The 21,396-nt window shown below is 38.7% G+C and overlaps 1 protein-coding gene across 1 annotated transcript; it reads right to left on the bottom strand.

Moving 5' to 3' along the window:
• Positions 1 to 753: 753 nt before the first annotated feature.
• LOC146324168 (uncharacterized) lies at positions 754 to 20,944 on the bottom strand. Its single transcript, XM_084723429.1, has 2 exons — positions 20,852 to 20,944; positions 754 to 1,320 (listed from the first exon to the last, which is right to left on the bottom strand). Exon 2 carries the CDS (start codon positions 1,285 to 1,287, stop codon positions 754 to 756), a length of 534 nt encoding a protein of 177 aa, XP_084579555.1. The 5' UTR covers positions 1,288 to 1,320; positions 20,852 to 20,944.
• Positions 20,945 to 21,396: the final 452 nt, after the last annotated feature.

The raw sequence follows: 21,396 nt of genomic DNA, 5'->3' as shown, positions 1-21,396 counted from the left end.
TTCTCATAGCTCAAATTAGTCCTCGTATTTTAATTTGTCTCATCCCCCTGCATTTATTTTCGCCATCCATCTCCTCTCCACCTCCCATCTACCCCCCTACTTTCTCTCTGCCATCATGCTCCCCTCTCTCTCTCTTTAGCCACAGACATAGCTTAGCATGGGATGTGGCATCCTGTACCTGTGGTGAGGAAGGAGGGTGGGGGGCACAGAGGGTGCCAACGCCACTACAGGTGAAGCCCTCGCTTCAGCAGGGAAACAGAGGGGGGCATCACTGCTATAATCAGCTAGAAATTCCACAGCGCTGTGGGGCAGGAAACCAGTAAATACACACATACACACACATACACACCACACAGGCACTTTAACATTCACATGCACACATGCACGTGGTATGAACATGTGAATGAGTTTACAGTGAAGACACACACAAAGCTACAGTATGCTGATAATGACTGAATGAGCATTAGACAACGGAGTTGAAATGAGACTGTTATATACTATTACTATTTTCTCAATCCCACATAACATTACGCACCCCTAAAACAAAGGTTTGGGCCCCATTTAAATGAACAGTTTCAACATTTTAGCAAATACTCTTAATTGCTTTCGGGCGGACAGTTAGGACCCTTTTTGAGATAAACAGCCCTAAAGAAAATATTGGTGCTTCAGACTACATTTACAATAAAGTTCAGGATAATTTAGCAGGTAGGGAGAAAGAAAGAGCAGGGTTTTGTATTTATATCAGCATCATACTCACTCCCACTCCTTGCGTCGTGCCTGTGGTGTGCTTTGAATCTTATGAGCCTGGTGGGCTTTGACAATGTCCCTCTGCTCGATCAGGCCGCCTCGACGTCTCTTGATCACATTGGGACTGACCGCCAAATCTCCGTCCACCCCCAGCATCCCCCCTCCAACTTCAAAAGTCGAGGTCACATCCAGAGACAGGCCGAGACGGTTTGGATGTAGAGGGGGAGCGTGGCTGGACATGTGTGGGAGGTAGAGGGTGTCATAGCTGGTGGAGAGACTTTGGGGCTCCAGGAGGGAGTGGGACTCAGAAAACAGATTCGACCCTCCGGCCAGTCCTGCGCGATGCTTCTGCCAGTTCTCACAGTCCGCCGGGGACGAGGGGAGGATGTGGTGCCGGGGGGTACTGCTACCACACAACGTCCCCATGCCCAGACCGACCACCGGACACTCCGACCCCGCCGGGGCCCTAGGCGGCCCCAGAGCATTGTGGTCCCCTGTCAGAGACTGAGAGCTGACCGAACAGGAGCCAAGTTCCAGCATGGTGGTAAGGCTGCGTGGGATCTCAGCATAGTGCTGCAGGAAGGACAGGAAGTAGAGAGGAAATGGAACACAAAAGACACAAAATATTAACATACAAACATTAATTGACATCAAAGATTCAAAAAACATCAGTTTTTAAGGCTGCATTAATCTGCAGATTATTTTGATGATTAACTTAAAAATTTAAATTTAAAATAATTTAAATTGCTTCTTTTGTCCAACCAACAGTCCACAACCAACAGACACTTCATTTACAACCATAAATGACAAAAAAAAGAGGTGCAGCACAGTGAAACTTTGACACAATGTTAGTTGGTTGAAACTGTTGAAACCAAGTTGCAGTCAAGTTTCGTGGTGTAAAGTGCTCTACAAGGCACTTGAAACTTGTCTGAAACTTTTTGTGAAAGAAATTAACAAAATAATAAAACAGAAGATGGTCTCTTGGATGCTTGAGAAGGAGATTATCATCATAGACCTCATGCAGGGTGGATAATGCTGTCAACTACTGTCAGCTGCTGACATTATGAAACAAGCCAGCCAGCGCCAAAAGAAAAAAACGCACTTCCAAATTGATACTATGAGAAACGAGAAAACACTAAGAAATAAGAGTTGCATGTTGTAGTTGTAGTTATGACACTTCCCACTTGATATAATCTAGTGAGAAAAAAAATACAACAGATCAAAAAATAACAGCTATTATTCTTTTGATCGTTGCAGCTCTACAAGTTTGGACCAGCTTCACATTCACCTGGCCCTCGTCCAGCAAACTCTAATTAAAGAAAGAAGAATCATGCAAAATGACACTTCTGACCTGCATTTCCTCACTGTTAAAACCTCCTGTTCTATTAATTTCCACTCAAACCGTAAACTGCACAGTGTTTATTTTGACTCAGCTTAGAGCAGCATAACCTCCATAGACCGTTGTTTAAATTACACAAATGCCCCACTGTTTATATGTTGTGAACTTATAAATAGTATCTGTAATGACTGATCAGCGTCTCCGGTGTTGCTGTGAGATCTTTGGTTTCATTATGGGATATACATTTAAATAAAGGCAGTTTTTTTCCTGTGGAGCCTACAGGAGCTGCTGTTGACAGGACAGCTGGTTCTTAGGATAGAAACGGTCCAGTGGAGGTTATAACTGGTGTGATTTTTACAGACCAAACACTTAGATGCCGCTTATGTCTAGCTTTTAATGTGGATTCCCAGTGAGAGGTGTAAATGGCAGTAGAAAACAAGTGAACACCAAAAATGAGATAGTGGGTGAGATTTTGAAAGTTTTGTGAAATCAGGAGATACAGATAGCAGTTTCGTGTTACGCTCCTAGTGCAGACTGGATGGAGCAGCATCATTCACGCTTACAGGTGCAGACACTCAGCCAATTTGTGCTTAGGTGTTGGATTACAGCCATTAAAGCCAAGTCAGTCAAAAGCCTGAAAAGATCCAGCTTCTGTGTCAGTATGAATCTGTTCAGCTAACCCTCCGCGGCAATTTGCCAATGGCCCAATAGCTCTCACCAACCTCAGTCAGTTTAAAATATTACCTCTGAGCATCAAAACCAATTAGATAAGCTGTAATGCAGCCCTCAAAACAAATAATCATATAATACTGCCAGTGCTGAGCATAATGGTGCAATTAGGAAGAGGGAAGAAAAAGAGGGAGGGTAATTTTATCAACCCATCTCCTCTTTTATCTGAAGAAAATTGAGGACTAGTCTGGTTTGTGGTGTGTGCTAAGCGAGACTTGCACACAATACATCTTATTGCCTGGTGTGCAGCAAAGGCACGTCTGCACTACTGCTCCAGCTCCAGCTTTATGGAGCCCTCACCATTTTAGTTAGCCGAATGATAGATTTCTGTTTTTTACAGTCCCTCTGAGAGAACTGGTTCTACAGCAAATAACTTAAGATACCGAGCAGTACAAAAGAGGATGTAGTGTATTTGTATAAGGCAGATAAGATGAACGGACGGAACCTATTCAGCTGTCTTGAGCACCAGATTAAAATCCATCAGACTCCTTTAAGCAGCCTGAGAGTCATTAATTAGACTGCTGTCAATAAGTGGACACGCTGCTATGAATGAACTGCTAATGACCAGAGATCCTCTCGAGCTGGTGACGCTGATGGTATCACTTGTGCAAGAAAGCTGCATCTCGATTTCAAGAGGTCTCCGCCAACACCTCCACACATCAGCGTTTCTGCACGAACTGAACTGAATGATCCTGCTTGATTTGCTAATATCTTGTGAGCACTGAGGAGGATAAAGCCTGCAAGCCTCAGGGTGAGAAGCTGCAGAACAAAAGTCGATATGAGAGATTTTTTTTTTTTACTTGGACTGTTTACCAAAACACGAATAAACTATCACAATTTGATTTGTTAAAATTATTAGGCACAAAGCGAAATTGTCAGGATAAAACAAACGAACAAATGTGGCAGAAATACTGCAATTTAATCATCAAACTTTTCCTGAGGCGAGGATGACTGGCTCGGCTCATTAGAGCTAATAGAAATAAACCAACTGACACTACCGCTGGTTTAAATGCTGTTTAGCTGAACTTTGCTTTACCAAGTCCAACATTATCATCTCTCTTTTAGTAGTTTTCCAGGGACAGGCCACCAAAACGGGCGCTGTCCCCAGAAATGTCCCCATTTTTAACTGTGTGTTGAAGAAGACTGGATAGGAAGAAGGGTGAAAAAGAAAGAGGAGGGAAGCTACAGAGCCTGACAATTTATTTTTCCAAATAATGTTTTTGAGATAAAAAACAAACATGAGGCAAGCAATGAAAATCTGTTAACCAAAGTATTTTATCTAATAATCTACTGCAAAACTAGAAATGTCCCAGGTTTTCTAAACAGAATCTGGTCACCTTATCTTTTAGCATCTTTTAACTCATTGTTTTGTTTTTCAGACCACTCTTGACTTATGATCTTCTCATTTTACATGAAAGACAACGCGTCTCCACCTCCTCCCGCTGTACAAAAATGAAGCCAAAATATCCCTGATATGAGTGCTGCCATCTTGCGCCTCATGTTTGGGTTCACACCCGGCTGTCTCAAATCATGAGCAGCGCTCAGTCGACCATGACATGCCTGCTTTATATAGAAACAGATAACTAATTAAAACCAAAGTTATCAGAAAAATGAACACCTGAACCTACATCAGCTTTAAAAGAACAACCTAAAATGACACACACCTTCTATGGGAAAAATTTATTTGGTGAGTACTTTGATGTTTTAGTTTGACTCAATGTCCAATCTGCTAACAAGGAGGGTGGTGGGATTTATTGATTAATGCATGTTTAACTGCGCAAATATTAAACAAAAAACATTATTTATTCATTTTAGCGGCAAAAATATGATCCATTTCGGTTCATTTGCAAATCTGTGATTGCCTCAGCAGAATGCATTAAATCATTATAATTAAAATGTTGGAAAAGTTACCAACATTTTCAGAGATTCAATTACATTCCTTAACAGGGAATTCTCATAGTTCAGTGCTTTTTCCAACTATTGTCTGAGCTAATCTCATTTATGATAGGCATAATAATTAGAGACAAAAAATGAATCAGTCAGTGCTGATTATAACTACAACACACAGCAGGTGCAATGCTTAGATTAGGCAAATTCAAAGTTGTTTTGAATTGATTTATTTTTATATTACTGCATTTAGGGTCCTGATTGAAATTATCTACACTGCAAGAAATCAATTAATTATAAATAAATTCTTTGAGCACAATTTAATAGCTTTTTGAAGACAAACAATCAGTAAAGTGTCTATAGTTTCTGATTGACTGTGCCCATTACCTCTGACACGTTAAACTTCTTGCTCTCTTGGGGGTTAATGGTATATAATGACAAAGCTGCTCTGGAGACCAGACAGCAATGGGACCATAAAGTGGCTTTAATTGTAGCTGCTTAATGAATATCCAACAGAGACAAAAAAAAAAAAAAAAAAAAAAAAACACCCAGAAAACACCAGACATGCCCTCATCCTTCCCGCCATAGCTTTACTGAGTGCTCCAGAATGATGTCCATAGAGTGAGACTCATTCAGAGACAGCCAGCAAAATATATAGATATGAATATTGTCCATACTATTGTCTGTCCTCTGTGTGGTTCCTGGCAGGGGAACCTCCATTGATCCAGTGCTTACTGAGGCCATTTTGCAAATTATGTTTTCAGACTGGCTGGACAGGAATGCCAACACGATTAGCTGATATATTAGGGACGTTCATCTGAGTATGATGCCAGAAAAGCAGCAGTAACATGAACAGGAAAATACAACAAAAACAAAATAAACTGGCTCAGAAAGGTGTACGGGCTGGTAATATCCATGAATATTTAAACACCAACACATATTCGCCAGACTTGAAAGGTAGAGGAAATAAATTTTTGTAGACAAATATGGTTAGCGAATGACAAACAGGCCTCTTCCAGTCAATGAAAGCCACTAAAATGAATACAGGCATTAATGTCAGCAAGAAAGTATATATGACAATAAACACTGGCTGTATGTTGCCAAAGGCACAAGGCCGCTTTTTAAGTCGCTCCAGTTCTTATCAGCGAATGAGCGCACTTCTCATCTCATCAGTTCATCTATATGGTGTGTTTATGTAAAGGCCATTTAGACTGTGTTTACACTGAATGTTCATATCATACGTAGCCTTCAGTATATTCAACACTGAAGTGATTTGTTTATGGTCGTCTACCATCTGCCAGTGAGACTGATAAAGTGAGATTAAATAAAGAAAGATACAAATACTCTAATCCTTACATGATGTATGTATTCTCAAATGCTGACAGTAAACTGAACCGGCGAGGCCCTTCAGGTCCTCAGGCTCCAGTGTTTCAGTTGTTCCAAAGTGCAGGTGTGACATTTTAACAGTCGGCCTGAAGATCTGAGGTCAACTGGAAGTGATAACATCTTAAAACCTACTTCCTTGTTCCTTATCATTGTTTTATTCATTTTAATATTTTATTTGTTTTTAATTTTTGTTCTGCCTTTTTTAGTCTATTTTATCAAGTTCTTAGTCTAGATTTTATTTAACTCTATATTATTAATATTGCATTTAAATCCGTTTGATTGTTGTTTATATATTTCTACACATTCTTGTGAACATAATAGTGTCCTTGTTATTAACTGTTATGTCTACTCCTGTGTACGTACACCGAGAGTCAAATTCACAGACTTGCACACATACTTGGCCGGTAAAGGTGATTCTGATTCCACATTTAGGAAAATAGACTTTTCTTTCTTGTGATGATAAGATTGCAAAATTGATTATCAGTCCTTGATACCTTCAAGGCAGTGTTCCCCAACCCTGGTCCTCAGGGCCCACTGCCCTACGTGTTTTAGGTGTTTCCCTGCTCCAACACACCTGATTCACATGATCAGCTCGTCATCAAGCCTCTGCAGAAGCCTGACAACAACCTGATCATTTGAATCAGGTGTGTTGGAGCAGGGAAACATCTAAAACATGCAGGGCAGTGGTCCCTGAGGACCAGGGTTGGGGAACACTGCTTTAAGGTATCGAGCAAAATAATCCAGTACCAAATCGTATCCGAACTTCTCCGGTCAAACAATACCTGCATTCAATCCTTTTTGTACCCAGATGTAGAAACAATGACTATTTGTATTGTTTTATTTGCAGCCAGTCACTTCAAACATTCTTCAGTTTGACAGAGCTGGCAGTGCAGTGTGCCAAGATGACACCAAAAAAAAGGTGTCAAATGAAATGTTCTCTGCTCTTGGTATCAGTATCACTTTGCAGGTACTGGTATTGTTACTGGTGTTGTATTTTTTTTAAACGATACCCAGCTCTAGAAGGTCCATACCACTCTCATGTCTGTCCGTTAAATATGAAGCTACACCCAGCAACTGGTTATCTTAGCTATGGCAGAAAATCTGGAAACAGCTAACCTGTCTGTCCAAAAGTAACAAAATCCACCAGCACTTTTCAAACTCAAACACTAAATAAAAATATTAACAACAAAATTCTAAATGGTAGGACGATATATATTTTTTAAAGATTTTGTGCCTGTAAGAAAGTTAAGTGCGGCAGTGTCTGCATCCCGGTCAGGATGCTTTGCCAACCCAAAACGTTGGTATTTGATGTCCTGGGAATGAGACTCAGCAATCAAATATCTTTCTGTGCATTTACAAACAGCAACCAACAAAGTATAAAACAGGTGATATCCAACCCATATAATAAACATAAAAGAATAAAAACTTAACAGCATACAATATAAAACAATGGGTGAAATAAAAGGCAAAACATAGGAGTGCCAAAAAATAAAACACATACACCTGTTGGGAAATTATCAGCAAGAATTTCCCCAAATATCAAACCTTTCCTTCAATATTTTCATGAACAATAAGGTAAAAAAAAGAGTGTGTTGAAGAAGAAGTATTGTATTGCGCCATCAGACAAAGTTAAATTTTATAAAAGAAATCTTTGTTTTATTCCACTCCCTCATGCTACCATTATCGTAACCATTAGCACAACCAGACCAGCACCACCAGTCAGAAGACAGACCTTCACCACAGAGCTCTAACAAACAGCCACAGCACAGTGTACAGACTGAAACATCAGGGCTCAGCTGCTTCCTCTGCACTCAACTGTGGTTTCTCCACACAATTACCTACACCATACTGCCAAGAAAGTTGACTGTGGTTTGATGTAATTATCCTGATTAGTTTTTAAGAGGCTGCTTGTTGATTGGCCTTAGCCACTGAGCTTTCATACATCCATTATCACAAACATCTCATGTGTTACTCACAACTGTGTGGTGACGTTCCAGTTACTCGGGTCAGACAAGAGCCGTCTTTGACGAAATCTGAATCACAGTCTTATGGAGGCCAAGTCGTATTTACGCTCTTCGTTGGACAGCCAGGTGTCTGCAGGCTCACTAATGAGGAATGAAGGAGAGGCTCAGGCAGGCGAGCAACCTTCTCACACCTGCTGCCCTCAGCAGCCCACTCAACTGCCTGATTACACATCATATTTCACCACATCCGCCCCTCAATGGCCAAACATGTGTCAGGAAGTGTTATATCACCTGAAACTGCTCTAATGGGCGACGTGTTTGAAAGTAGTCAGGCGTAAAATTTGAGCCAGCTGAAAATAACCATCGTGTTTGTAGGAAGGTGCAGGAGATTCACACGCTGCGTTAAGAAATCATCCCGACAGCATAAAGAGTCCAAAAGGGGAATCAAGGAAACACATTTCATGCTAGAAATCAGATCATTTCAGTCACATTCTAGTTACCAAAAATACTTTCTATGATTTTTTTAAATGTCATACAGTCAGAGTGCAAGAATATGATAACAATATGTCAGGTTAAACAGATATTACAAAGAAAGGGTTTCATTAGCTGCACACTCCTAAGGTACTAACTAGAACCATACAGCGTTCTTTGGCTTATCCCCATAGGAAATCACTTTTTGGCTCCTGGTGAAACCTTGTATAAAGGTTCCATATAGAACCCTTTCAGACAGTTCTACCTAGAGTCCAACATAAATGATTATACCAAAAACCATCTATGAAAGGTTTCACCCAGAAACCCCAGTGAGTCGTTCTACAGAGTACCCGTCAACGATGTAATGGTTCCGCCCAGCATCCTATCTAGGGATTCTATCCAGAACCTCAAAAAGTGATAAAAAGAGCCCACCCAGAGAACACTATATATACTCCAAGGGTTGTATCAAGAAGCCACGAAGGGGCTTCTACCGAGAACCCTTTTTATATTACAAGGGTTTCATCTAGAACCCACTCAGTGGTTCTATTGACGACCCTTTTATATTGTGGTACAAAGAACCTTTGATAAAAGAGATCTCCAAGGATCTCAACAATCTTTGAAGTGTTATTCAAATGAGCAAATGAGCAGAATGAGTAGAACCTTAGGCCTTCAGGAAGAACTCTTTAAGAACCCTTCTGGTGTACAAAGTCTTTCCATGCCAGTGCAATGCATCTGGTTTGAGTTTGAACGTACAGTAAGACAAACACCTGGGAACAGAGGGCAGAGAACAATATTCTGTACACACATGACTCAGACGAGTCAGAGTTATATTATTCAGTAATTACTGGTCGCGCTGTGTGCTTTGGGTTATCTTGCAGCTTTGTTTGCCTTGTACACACTGCAGAACAAAGACCAGTTGAACTGAACGGCTGACAATTCATCCAGGAGTAAGGAACACTGACTGCTATAAATACTGTAGTAGCATTGAGACGTGCAGTATATGAATGTCTAAGTATTCTCTCAGTGAGAAGTCTAATTTTCTCCTGCTCAGCAAGCGTCTGCATTTGAGCAGTGACTCTCTCAGAGCCGCTCCATATTACTGCTCTCTATTATATAGAGTGCATTAGGCGGTGCCAACATCTACATATTAAATTTACAACTTTCTATTACACACTGTGGTGAATTACAGTGACCAAACGGGAGCAACAAAAATGCAAATGTATAGCTTGTGACAGGCAAATGTATATAAAACATTTCTGGATGTGGCTTCAGGAAACAAAAGGACAAAAAACACTGAGAACATTTCTACACACCAGAACAAGACTGTATCGTAAAAGAGTGCATACAAGCACAGTGGTACTTAGAGCTAAATGCTAATATCAGCGTTTATTTACTGACCTTGTTGGTTTTATAAAATTGATCCTTTGGATATTCTCTCACAGTAACTGAGGTCACCCTTCAGTTCATTAATGTTTTACCTTGTATCTCTGTGCATATGACAAATTAAGAACCCTGCACCATGCTAACATGCTAACACAGCGACAAAGCTAACATGCTGATGTTTTGCAGGTTTGCTATGTGTTACATGTGTCCAGACTGCAAAGCAAAGCCAGATCAAATGTCTTTAACAAAGAAATCAAAGGAAAGGAAATCAAAGAAACAAAAGAATCCACAAAAGGGCAAAGTACAAAAAACAGCCCAGGGAAAAGAGTACAAGGCCGAACACAAGAAGGCAAACCAGGAGGTTAACACACAAAGGGCAACAACAACCTGACAAATAAACAGAGAAACACAGGAACTAAATAGACAAAGAACTAATAAGACACAGGTGGACAGACAGGTGAAACCAACGGGAATCAAAAAGAGCGGGAAAAGGATAAAGACAGGAAGTAAAGACAAGACACATGAGGGAGTACCAGGACTACGAAATAAAACAGGAAATAACCAACAAAAAAACCAAACCATGTCACCATGACCATTATCATAGTTAGCACTGTAATGAATGTGTCTCGGGTATTAGATCATAAATCAAAGTGTTGGACAACATGAAAATTTGACCCGATGAGCTGCTCTGTCTCACTCAGTGATCTGTTTCTTAAGTATGAAGCATGAGTCCCACTGTCCTCCACAAAGGACCTGGGTTAAAATATGTCTTCTGAAAGACTTAAAATCAACATAAATTTATAATTTTTTAATATGATACAGTTGAGGCTCTAATAATAAATAAAAACAGCATCCTTTATGAAGACGAGAACAATATGTATTTATAAATTTGATAATTTAACTCCCTTACTGCAAAACAAAAATGTCTGTGCTGAAAATCCTGTTATTTTCAAATGTGCTCTGTTGGCCACACCCCCACAATATGTTTTCACATGCTTGAAATGACATGATAAATAATAAAACCTGAAGAGTTTCACAAGACATGGCCCATGGTGGACTATCTGACCTGAAGAGACTTACAGCAGAGGACTACGTCTGAGCAGTGAGACAGAGGGTGCAGAAGACGTTGATTGAATTGATGGATAAAATCACAAACTGGTGCATAACAATTCACTAGAATGCAGGAAATAAAGCCTCTGATACCTAAAATTTCATGGATGAGAACCTCCCCAACAGGCTTTATTTGTGTCTCTGGGCACAGTGTCCCTTATTTTCTACACCGATGGTAGCAAAACTTGTTAGGTCTGTGAAACTGCAGACAGACACCGAACAGTTGGTGGTTACATTGTGGGTAATACAGGTTGTGACAAAAGAATGAAAGAAATTAAAAAAAAGAAAATATCTCAGCTTCTGCTGCATGAGTTTTGATCGTTTTTGTTTGGGGCTCACAATGTGACAGGAGAACAATGTTGAAGTACTTTTTTAAGGCACCACTAAAGTTATTTCGATCTATCCTGTGGGGACATAAACGTCCGTACCAAACTTAATGGCAATCCATCAAATTTTACCCCAAGCCACAACTGTAAAAGTCTTCATGGTGGAAGAGGTCAAATTAAGAGAAAGTAAATATGATGCATTGTTTGTGAACCGTGAATGAATGACGTCTATCTGTATAAAATGTCAAGGCAATCCATCCAATAATTAAGATATTTCAGTTTGTACCAAAGCAGACAGATCAACATGCAGACATTGCCATCTCTAAAAAACAAACCAAAAAAAACCAACAAGTATATAGATTGACAAATTGATAATTCACCCTGACTATGAAACACAATCTCATTTAACTACTCCTCATCCAAAATTGATGCACGTATTTTTTCCAGTTTAGTATTTGCAGGAGGGCATCCCCAACGATACAATAATAGCTGCTGAAGGATACAAGAACAATAACTACACCAGTACAACTTTTCCACTGCACCTTGCCAGCACAATTTACTCCACCCACCCCTGCACCACTCTCTGCTTCTATTGCTGTCTCTATATTATTACATCATCTCCTCTGTATTTGGAAAAAGAAAATTAATATATTCAATAACACAGACAACCTACATGTTTTCTATGTGGATGTAACACCTTCTGTAGACGTGTTAATGGAAATACTAAACACATTCTGCTCATCCTCTATACAGGTTGTAAATTCCCTTCTGTTCCTTTCTTCTTCTCATTTTTCTCAGTTTGTTTTATCTATAATGCATAAATACATTCAGGTTATGTCATATACCCTTTTTCATAGCTTCCATTTCACATTCTTTACATTAATTCTGCATTATGTGTTTTGTTTTTTTATGTGTTATGCACGTTCTGCATACATGCTACAAAGTTTTCCTAAGTTTTCCTTCATATATCTCCACTTTCTATTACTCCCGTGGAGCCGTGTGGTGCTGTACTTGCCGTTCTTTTAATGCATCCATTTGCTTTAATGTTGTATTTATTTTATTCCATGATTCTTTACTGTATCCTTCCATTATGACATGTTATTCTGCAACAGCAATCTCCCTGCAGGGTTTATTAAAGTTTCATGTCATCATTATGTAAGTATTATGCCATAAACACTGAATCACCGCAGACTGAATAGATCAATTAATTTAATCAAGCCTGAGTAACAGAAATCTGACACACAGGGTAACTCAACTTGTGGATTAGTAAACGGTATTATCTCTCACATTTTGTGGACATGTATTGGACACTTGAGTGCTCAGCTGGACCAATAAGGAACGTTATCAAACGACATAGTGTAGTTTTGAATTCATGGCATTTCTGAGTTTGAAAAGTTGTCAGCAGCTGAGTCACACCTCTCACACTTTCGCAGAAAAAACTAACACTGACTCTTAATTTTTCTGCTTTGTGCTCGTTTTCTTGAATAATTTATTTAGGCATTTATCAGGCGTTTTGTCTTGCATCTGCAGCCGGATATGACATGTAGCCTTCAGACGATGAAAAAACACTTCTCAAAGGGATGCTACCGCTGTGATGACCTTCCAGGAAAACCCATTACTCAACACCACTGACACATTAGATCCGTAATGATCAACACTACTAATAAGCTCATCACGCTGTTATGTAATCCAGTCACTGGAGGGTAAAGCAGCCTCATGGGGAACATGCTGGAGGGTAAGGAACTGCTGTATGATGTAATGATCATTTTAGGCTTTATAACACCATACCTAAACTTATTTCATAATGTGCAGCAATCATACAACAAACTAATACAGTCAGGCTACCTTTATTCTAAATGGTTTAATTAGGTTATTAATTAGGTTGTAAACACTTTATAAAGTATTAATAAGGTGTTACAACTCATTACATAAAAAGGGTAATGGTGACATGTTGGTTGGCAACATTGTTCAGTTAAGCCTCAGATCTCATTTCTTACTTTGCTTACTTTGTCTTCTCCATCAGCCAACCTTTATACCCGTCACTTCATCAGATATTTAAGTTACTAGTAACTCACTGGTAAGAATAATAAGCAATAAGCGGATCTTTTCAGATATGAAAACTGTGGTAGTTTATACTTGCTTATTAATGAAGTGGTAACAACCTAATTAATAACTTAATTATTAACAATTTGTATACTTATTGTAAAGCGGTACTAATTACTCAAGTTAAAATATCTAGCAAAAATACAGAGCAGGGCCAAGCCACTGTTTTTCATTTGTCTGTTTGTGGGTCTTGAATTCTAAACAAGAAATTCTTCACTGCTTCGAGGGAACAAGAAGGTGAAAATGCACTGTGCACTCTGGTGTGCCATGTGAATCTCTCATAAAAGTTTCATTGTTGAGGTGTTTGGTGAAGGAGGCCAAGAAAGTTTTTTTTTTACTTCAACCTTGTCCATGAAATGTTTTTGAAATTGTTTGGCAAAGTATGTCTTCATCTTTGTCAGTGGGGCCACTAAGTTGAAAACCCTATTTTGGTTCTGTATTTTTTTTTAAGACAAAACAGAAAGAAAACTGGGACTCAGAGAAAAAGTCATAATTACAAATCCGTCTGCTATTTCAGCACCACAGACAGCAGCATGGATTTATCAATACAGGGCACAGATGGACTGCTGATATTTCGGAGCCAAGGTCAGGGCCACAGAAACAACCCCTCGACCCCTGCACTCTCTCTGCTGAGTGAACAGGGGGGATGGCATCGGCCCCCATACTGTCTACTGACTATGTAAACAATAGCAAAATGTCTCTGTTGAAGCTAAGCAGACATAAAGTCGATCGTCAAATTCAAGAACAAATGGACTGACAAGTACTTATTTACTTTGCCAGCTGTAGTAATCCTGGGTGTTTATTGTGCAGTGGATGCATTGCTGTGATTTAAGAAAAGAACATGAAAAAGGCACTACAAGTGAAATCATGGCTCATTTTCTGCTAGTTTTCATGAGGACCTGGAGGAATGGAGAAGGAAAGTAAAGGACTGCCAGCATCTTTTCAACTGAGTTAAGTGATTCTTGGTCATAATGATACCATTAAAGTGAAAGAAAAGGGATGCATGTGACTAGTTTATTCCATGTAGTAGAGCTGACAAAGTATTCGCTGTGGCTGAATGGCCCTATATTAGACTTAAACCATACTTTACTGCTTGGAGTAGATATTATGATTTAGGTAGTTTGTTATCATAGAACATAAAGTACCTAGTGCTGTTCTGAGTTACCTCGGAAATGTGTCAGGGTTTGCATCTCAGGCGGGTTCTGATGTTGCACTCAGCAGCTGCTATATAAACATGCTTCACTGCACATTTTGATTATTATTTTTTATTTTTTTATTTTTTGCATTCATGCTTTTCAGTTCAGACAGTCTCACTTCTGTGCAGGGTAAATTGAATAACATATTGATATAAATATCAAATGATTAAATTTAATGGGATCATGCCACAGAGGCAATTGAATTTTGTGAAAAGAAATTGTCTGAGCATGAAATCATAAAAAAAAAGAAAAGCTTTTAGTACATAATGTCTGAACAATTACATTACAGCATTCCAGCCATATATATGTAATATTAGGAAGATTGTCTGGCACATACACATTATTGCTGTGCACTCTGTTCTTTCCACAGGGAACACAAAACAAAAAAGGCTGTGCTGACTTTTAAATATTTGCCAAATTTATCCACGAAGCTGAGGTTAAACCTCCAGTCTATACAGAACATAAAAAAGATTTTAGCTGTTCTGAGATAAAATAAATATATTAGTATTATCTTGCTTGTTATACACCTAACTGTGCAACAACCAAGATAATACAGCTGTGAAAAAAAGTGTCTGTTGCATTCATTACTCAGATCCAACATCAGGCTCAACAGGAGGCCAATACACTAATGTGCACAGTGTAATGAAATTAAATTATCGTCATTAAATCTTTAACCGTAAACTACTTCATTTTCTGAAACAGTATGTACTAACACAAACACATCAGTGCAGCACATAGTGAAGCTGAAGCAAAGTGTACGCGAGGTTGGAGGAACGACCACAAAATTGGAAAGTTTGATCCCAGCTGCAGCCGTGTATTCTGCCACAGTAACACTGAGTGAGACCTTAGGGCAAGGCCTGCTCACTTGTTCCAGAGAGCAGCAGCAGCAATTGAATGGGGGAAAAACATCCAGTACAGAACGATGAAAAAGACATGCACACCCAAAGTGTCCACTAGGCTGAGTGCTCGATCTGACAAAGTTGAAAAGGACAAATCTTCACACTGAGAAGCTCCTCTTACAAGGAGCTTAGTGACATTTCAGTTATTTTTTTGTTAAACGACAAAGAAAAGCAGCAGAACCTTACATTTAAGGTTCAGGCCAGCAAATATTTGAAATTTTTGCTTATAAAATCACTGAAATGACTAATCTATGATCAAAATTGTCAGCCACTAATTTTCTTTGGCTTGACAAATCAATCGACTAATTGTTGCAATTGTTGCCCCAAAAATAAGACTGAAAAACGAATCAATTAATAGAGAAAATAACAGATTAATCAACAGTGAACATAATCACTGACTGCGGCCCTAAAAATGAGTATGTGTCTCTTTTCTGGCAGCTCTTTTATGCCTCTAATTGACTGTCTTTGATGAATTGTGATCAGTTTGTATCTAGTGTTTCACTTTAACCAGACGGCCCCCACCTCTGGTGTCATTTATTCAATAAAGCATTTGTTTGTTTTTCATGCATAAAACTGTAGACATTCTTCATGTACATATTTCTTTTCCAAGAGTTTAACAGAAAGACAGACTGAATTCATTGCGCATCTTGAAGCTATCAAAGATATGATTAATCATTTTTGCAAGTGGTGAATCACAATTATTCAATATTTTAAACATGTATTGTAGGTGGTCCAAGGAACATGCAGCGTTGTTTCAGTTCAAGAGGTACAGGCAGGTTCAGTTTTATGATGAATAGAGGCACTAATTTATACACCATGAAAACCAATTTACACCCCGTCCAAGGAGAGTGGTGTTATTCAATCAGGACAATGAGAGCACTTGACAGGAAAAGATTAACAAAAGACAATAACAGCAAAATATAGCCAAACTAGATTGGGGGTGGTAAGTGACAAATGTTAATGTGATGAAATAATTAACAAGACGCTCCAGAGAAGCAGGATTGATCCACGCAATGGTCCATTTGCCCTCATTCTAAAGAAGATCATTTGATCAGCTCTGCCTATTGAACCACTGAACGGTAACTGGGTATTGCAGGAGATTGCATGTCTGCACTTTTAAGACTCAACTTTGGGGAAAAACAGAGATGTGAAGTGATGAAGTCGACTGTCATCACAGTGTTTTGCCTCCAGCAGCCTGTCATCTATAACACAAACACTGATTATTCAAACTGCCTGTTCCTTTATTGTCAAACTCCAGGACTTGAGAAAACAGGCTGTTATGCTGCTTCTGATGGATTAGTTTATCTTAATATGTCGGGCCTTAAAAGGCTAGTTCAGTTTGTTTGAAGTGGAGTTGTACTCCATCCAGAGTCCAGCGTATTACTCACAGTAGATGGCAGTCGACATGCCCCAGTTTGGAGAAGCAGCAGGAGCACCAGCATGGAAGCTGTGCAATCGTACTTATTAAATAAGTTGGTTAGTAAGTTATCATCATGCCAAACATCTGGCCGTCACAAATGAGATTCACAAAATCAACACGTTTTATATTACTGAACAAAAATAGCGCACAGCAAAAACACCAAACGCCATTGTCAAAATCAGCATTTTACCTCGCCAATAGAGGTTTAGTTGAGCAAGAGAGAGCGATATTTAGCTCATGTAATGTTAGTTTCCCATCAGAAAAGGCTGTCGGACAGCAAGGTAAAGCAATGGAAATATTCTAAATATGGCATACACTTAAACTGATATAGACTTTCTTTCTGGGGGCCTTTCATTTGTGGCTAAAATACAATTGCTGCTGTCCCTGTCCATAGGTGCACATTATTTATAGACACGAGTTCTCCTTTCTGCTTCTCCAAACTGGGGACATGTCGATGCCATCTATTGTAGGTAACACAGTGACTATGGATGAGTACGTCACACAGCCTCACTTCAAAAACTCCAAACTATCCCTTTAACAAGGGCTAGTTTTTCTGATGATAATAAAAATAACATAACATTTGATGAAGTCCTCGGTAATAGAAATACAAGGACAAACAGACAAATGATGGTATTTTAGCATCTGAAACCCCATCAACAACCTGTCAGACACACACACCTCTGTGTTTTTATTCACTGCAGCAGCAGCAGCAGTCTCGATTTTCTCATCTTTAATTAATTCCTCCCTCCTTGAGGTAATGATCGCTGCTACTGAGATTGAACTGGGGAGATTTCTTTTCCTGCACTTGAAATTTTTATCATTATCTGGTCTGGGCCCACTTGATAATTAGCATAACCTAATTCAAGTCTGCCTCCATGTGGCCCTAACACTGACACCTGCTCTGTCACTCCGAGTGAGCGGCAACACTGCACATGAAGATTTCAATCTCCTTGTATCAGTATGAGTTTAATGTCTCCTGTCTCATCTTGTTGCACAAAGTGAGGAGAGATTAGTGCTTTGTCACAGTCTCAGCACACAGCTAATTTGGTCATGTTTTGTAGGCTAATTAAGTGAACAATGAGCTAAGATGAGCAGACCAAACGTTTAGAAAACAACATGCATCTGCCCTCCACAGTCTCCTAGACACAGAGGAGTCTTATCTTAAAGGCAAATATTCATACAAGAACACAACTGTAAAACAGGAACTATGGTAGACTGGGGACAGTTACAACAGGGGATGGTTGCAACAAATCTTATTTCTCCAATTAGCAACAAGCTGCTGGATTTGTTGAAAAAAAAAAACTTGTTTTGGAGAAATTAAAGTATTTTTTTCATGAGCTGTATTTTTTGTCATTCTGTCCTGACCTTTTGTATGAATTAAATCAAAACTTACTGAGTTTGAATCATTGTTTTGTTGACTCGTTTAGTGTGTGTCTAAGTCAGTGTGTCTGGCAAACACAGGATATTCTGTCATGGCTGATTGAGTGGAGACGTTCCAACAACAGCAGTCAAAACCAAAACAGACCAAACAACTGCATTTTTCAACATGAACAACATTGTGAGGTAATTAAAATTGTATAAGAATAGTTCACACACTGGAGTGTGACAAAATCAGTTGTTAAAACAGATGCAGATGTTTGTACAATAACTACATGTTTATTAAAAGTTACTTGCAATGCAAATTGTTCCCATTTTCCTGTCTCACACTGAATTATATAGATTGTAACATCTGTAACATCTGCACATTGACTCACTAACCTGTCTGCCCAGACAGCACAGACTGTGTCACTGTGCAGTATTGGCTGCCAAATATAGCACTTTCTGCCACAAGAAAAACAGTGGGATATGAATATATAGAAATTTAGAAATATAAATTGTACTGTATTCAACCTACCCACCACGATCTCCATCTGTTTACTTGTGTCTTGTTGTTATTATATTACTAGTTGTCTTGTCCCTGCAGGGCTACGTTGCTGCCCTGTAAAAACCACTTATCTCCAAATTTGGTGAGTTTGAATTTTTCATGAAAACTGATGCAGAGATTGTTCCTTTGTGACTTGAGAAACTTCTTCTATTTCTTAAGCCAAACAAACCATTTGCAAAGCCACAAAATAATCTGAAAAATTCACGGCCACCAAGCTGAAAACATGACTCTGTTTCTTAGCTGCTGAAAATTTACATTTTGAGAGATATGTGTTTGTCATGGGACAGTGACAAAATAGTACAATATATAGTATGTAGTTGTACTTGACTGTTGTTCTTGATTTAATTAAATAATAACTTGACTACACATTTTACTGATATTACTTATATACTTGTATTTGCATTTCTCTATTTCATTATCTTCTTTTTTATGAATCATTGTTATTTTCATTAGTATTGTTAAACGTCTTTAATACTGTGATTGGGCTTTGGCAACACATGTGAAATGTCATGCCAGTAAAGCCTATTAAACTCACCTGAACTGAACTGAATTGAACTGAACTGTTTCAAGGTAAGCCTACGTTATCTGCTTAAACAAGCAAAACTGAATAACTGTTTCTTGATAAGCATTGCTAAATAATACTATAATGATACTGTATTAATAAATAATAGTATAACATTCCTGGAAAACAGTTATTTTTTTCAGTATAAAAAAGATCAAAAGTTAATTAGTGAAATTTAATGTATTTTTAACATGGTGCAACTCTCCCACCACTGGGATCATCTAACTTCTTCCTTTCACATAACTATTATGAACGATATCTCATATGTAATCATCTGTAAATAGCAGTGGTGGAAAGAGTACTGTTACATTGCTAAAATATTACTCAATTACAAGTAAAAGTACTGCTGTTAGAAATATACTTCAGAAAAAGTACGAAGTATTCATCTCAAAAACTACTCAGAGTATTAGTTACTTCTAACCGCTGATGTCACCGCAAATTTTGTGTGTTTTCCTGAACCAATAATCATTAATAATTTATTTGATAAAAAGCATGTGTTTTTCTTCATTTCAATATTTTTCTGGGGTTTTTTTTGTTTTTGTTTTGTTTTTTTGTTGCTGTTGTTTTTGTCATTTTTTCTCATTTTAAGTCAAAGTTCAATTGTCTTTATTCAACAAACAGCTCGGTGCAAATTGCTGCCGCATCTATTGATTAAATATCCATGAATACATTTTAATTGGTTAAATTCTTAACAGCAATTAATTGATTGATGATTAATTACTAAATTCCTTACTCAAAATGCATGCTGCCGCTTTGTTTTCATTGGCCAATTTGTGATCAGATCACCTGACTGTCTACCAAAATGAAGATGAAAGGCATCGATATGAATTCAAATTGTAGTCAGTACTCAACTTTGATTTTAAAAGTAACTAAGGAGATTACATCTTGGAATGCATACTTAAGTACGAGTAAAAGTGTAGACCTGAAAATCTACTCATGAAGTACAACTACCCAAGAAAACTACTAACTAGGATTTGAGTATTTGTAATTAGTCACTTCCACCCCTGGCAAATAGCATGAGTAATTAGCAAACATCGGTTTAATATATAAATGTTTCGCTGGTCTAGTCTCTGAGAAACTGAGAGAAATGCAAAAAGTGTTGCAGCCATCCCCAGTCTCCCCTACTGTTGAATTATAGTGTCAAGAAACATGTTTTTGTACCAGCAGAACTGCAGGCTGTCTGTCGAAGGTTCATATTCCAGCCCTTCTATTTCATTGATAAGCATTATCATTAATGAAGACTGAAGGAGGACTGACTCCTCATTATAGATCTCTGGGTGGCACACTAACATAACCTGAACCAAAGAGATGTTTAGTTGTCGGATAAGATCAATGCATGCGTGTTTTAAATAACACCAGTCAAAAAATAAAAATAAAATAAAATAAAATATTCAGGATTTCTTACCTAAAAAGAGAGAACTCCTTTCCATTTCGTTCACCTCTCCACAGAAAATGAAAATGTGGCAGCAGATACGACCACGTCCGCCGTACACTATCCCCCTGCTGCCAGTACAGAGAGAGGGAGAGGGCAGACACACACACACACACACACACACACACACACACACACATACACACACAGGGGAGAGAGAGAGAGAGAGAGAGAGGGAGAGAGACAGAGAGAGAGAGGAGAATGTACTGGGAGGGGGAATTGGAGCAGTTTCCAAAACACCTTTTATTGACAAGACTCACAAAAAAATACAATTAAAGCCACTATTATACGACACAGGCTATTCGAAATCTTAATGAAATTTCATGTAACCATGTGTTCAGTCCCACATGCGCACGGAGCCACAGAGTGAGTGCTCATAAACAGGTAACCTACTTGTTGCCTTCTGTATAGTCAAACAAGCAGCCATAATAACCTGGAAACCTGGATGCTTGGCTCCAGGCTGCTCCACACTTTATGTATTTATGACTCACCAGTTAACAGTGAGCACACATCCTATC

Source organism: Lutjanus erythropterus, chromosome 7 (genome assembly GCF_056507025.1).
Source record: "Lutjanus erythropterus isolate fLutEry1 chromosome 7, fLutEry1.hap2, whole genome shotgun sequence".
Taxonomy (NCBI): domain Eukaryota; kingdom Metazoa; phylum Chordata; class Actinopteri; order Lutjaniformes; family Lutjanidae; genus Lutjanus; species Lutjanus erythropterus.
The sequence above is the reverse complement of the archived record's forward strand: the minus strand, read 5'-3'. Positions and strand labels throughout refer to the sequence as shown.

Bases quoted from the DNA above. Each gene is read 5' to 3' on its own strand.
- LOC146324168 (XM_084723429.1), bottom strand. From the start codon at position 1,287: ATGCTGGAACTTGGCTCCTGTTCGGTCAGCTCTCAGTCTCTGACAGGG.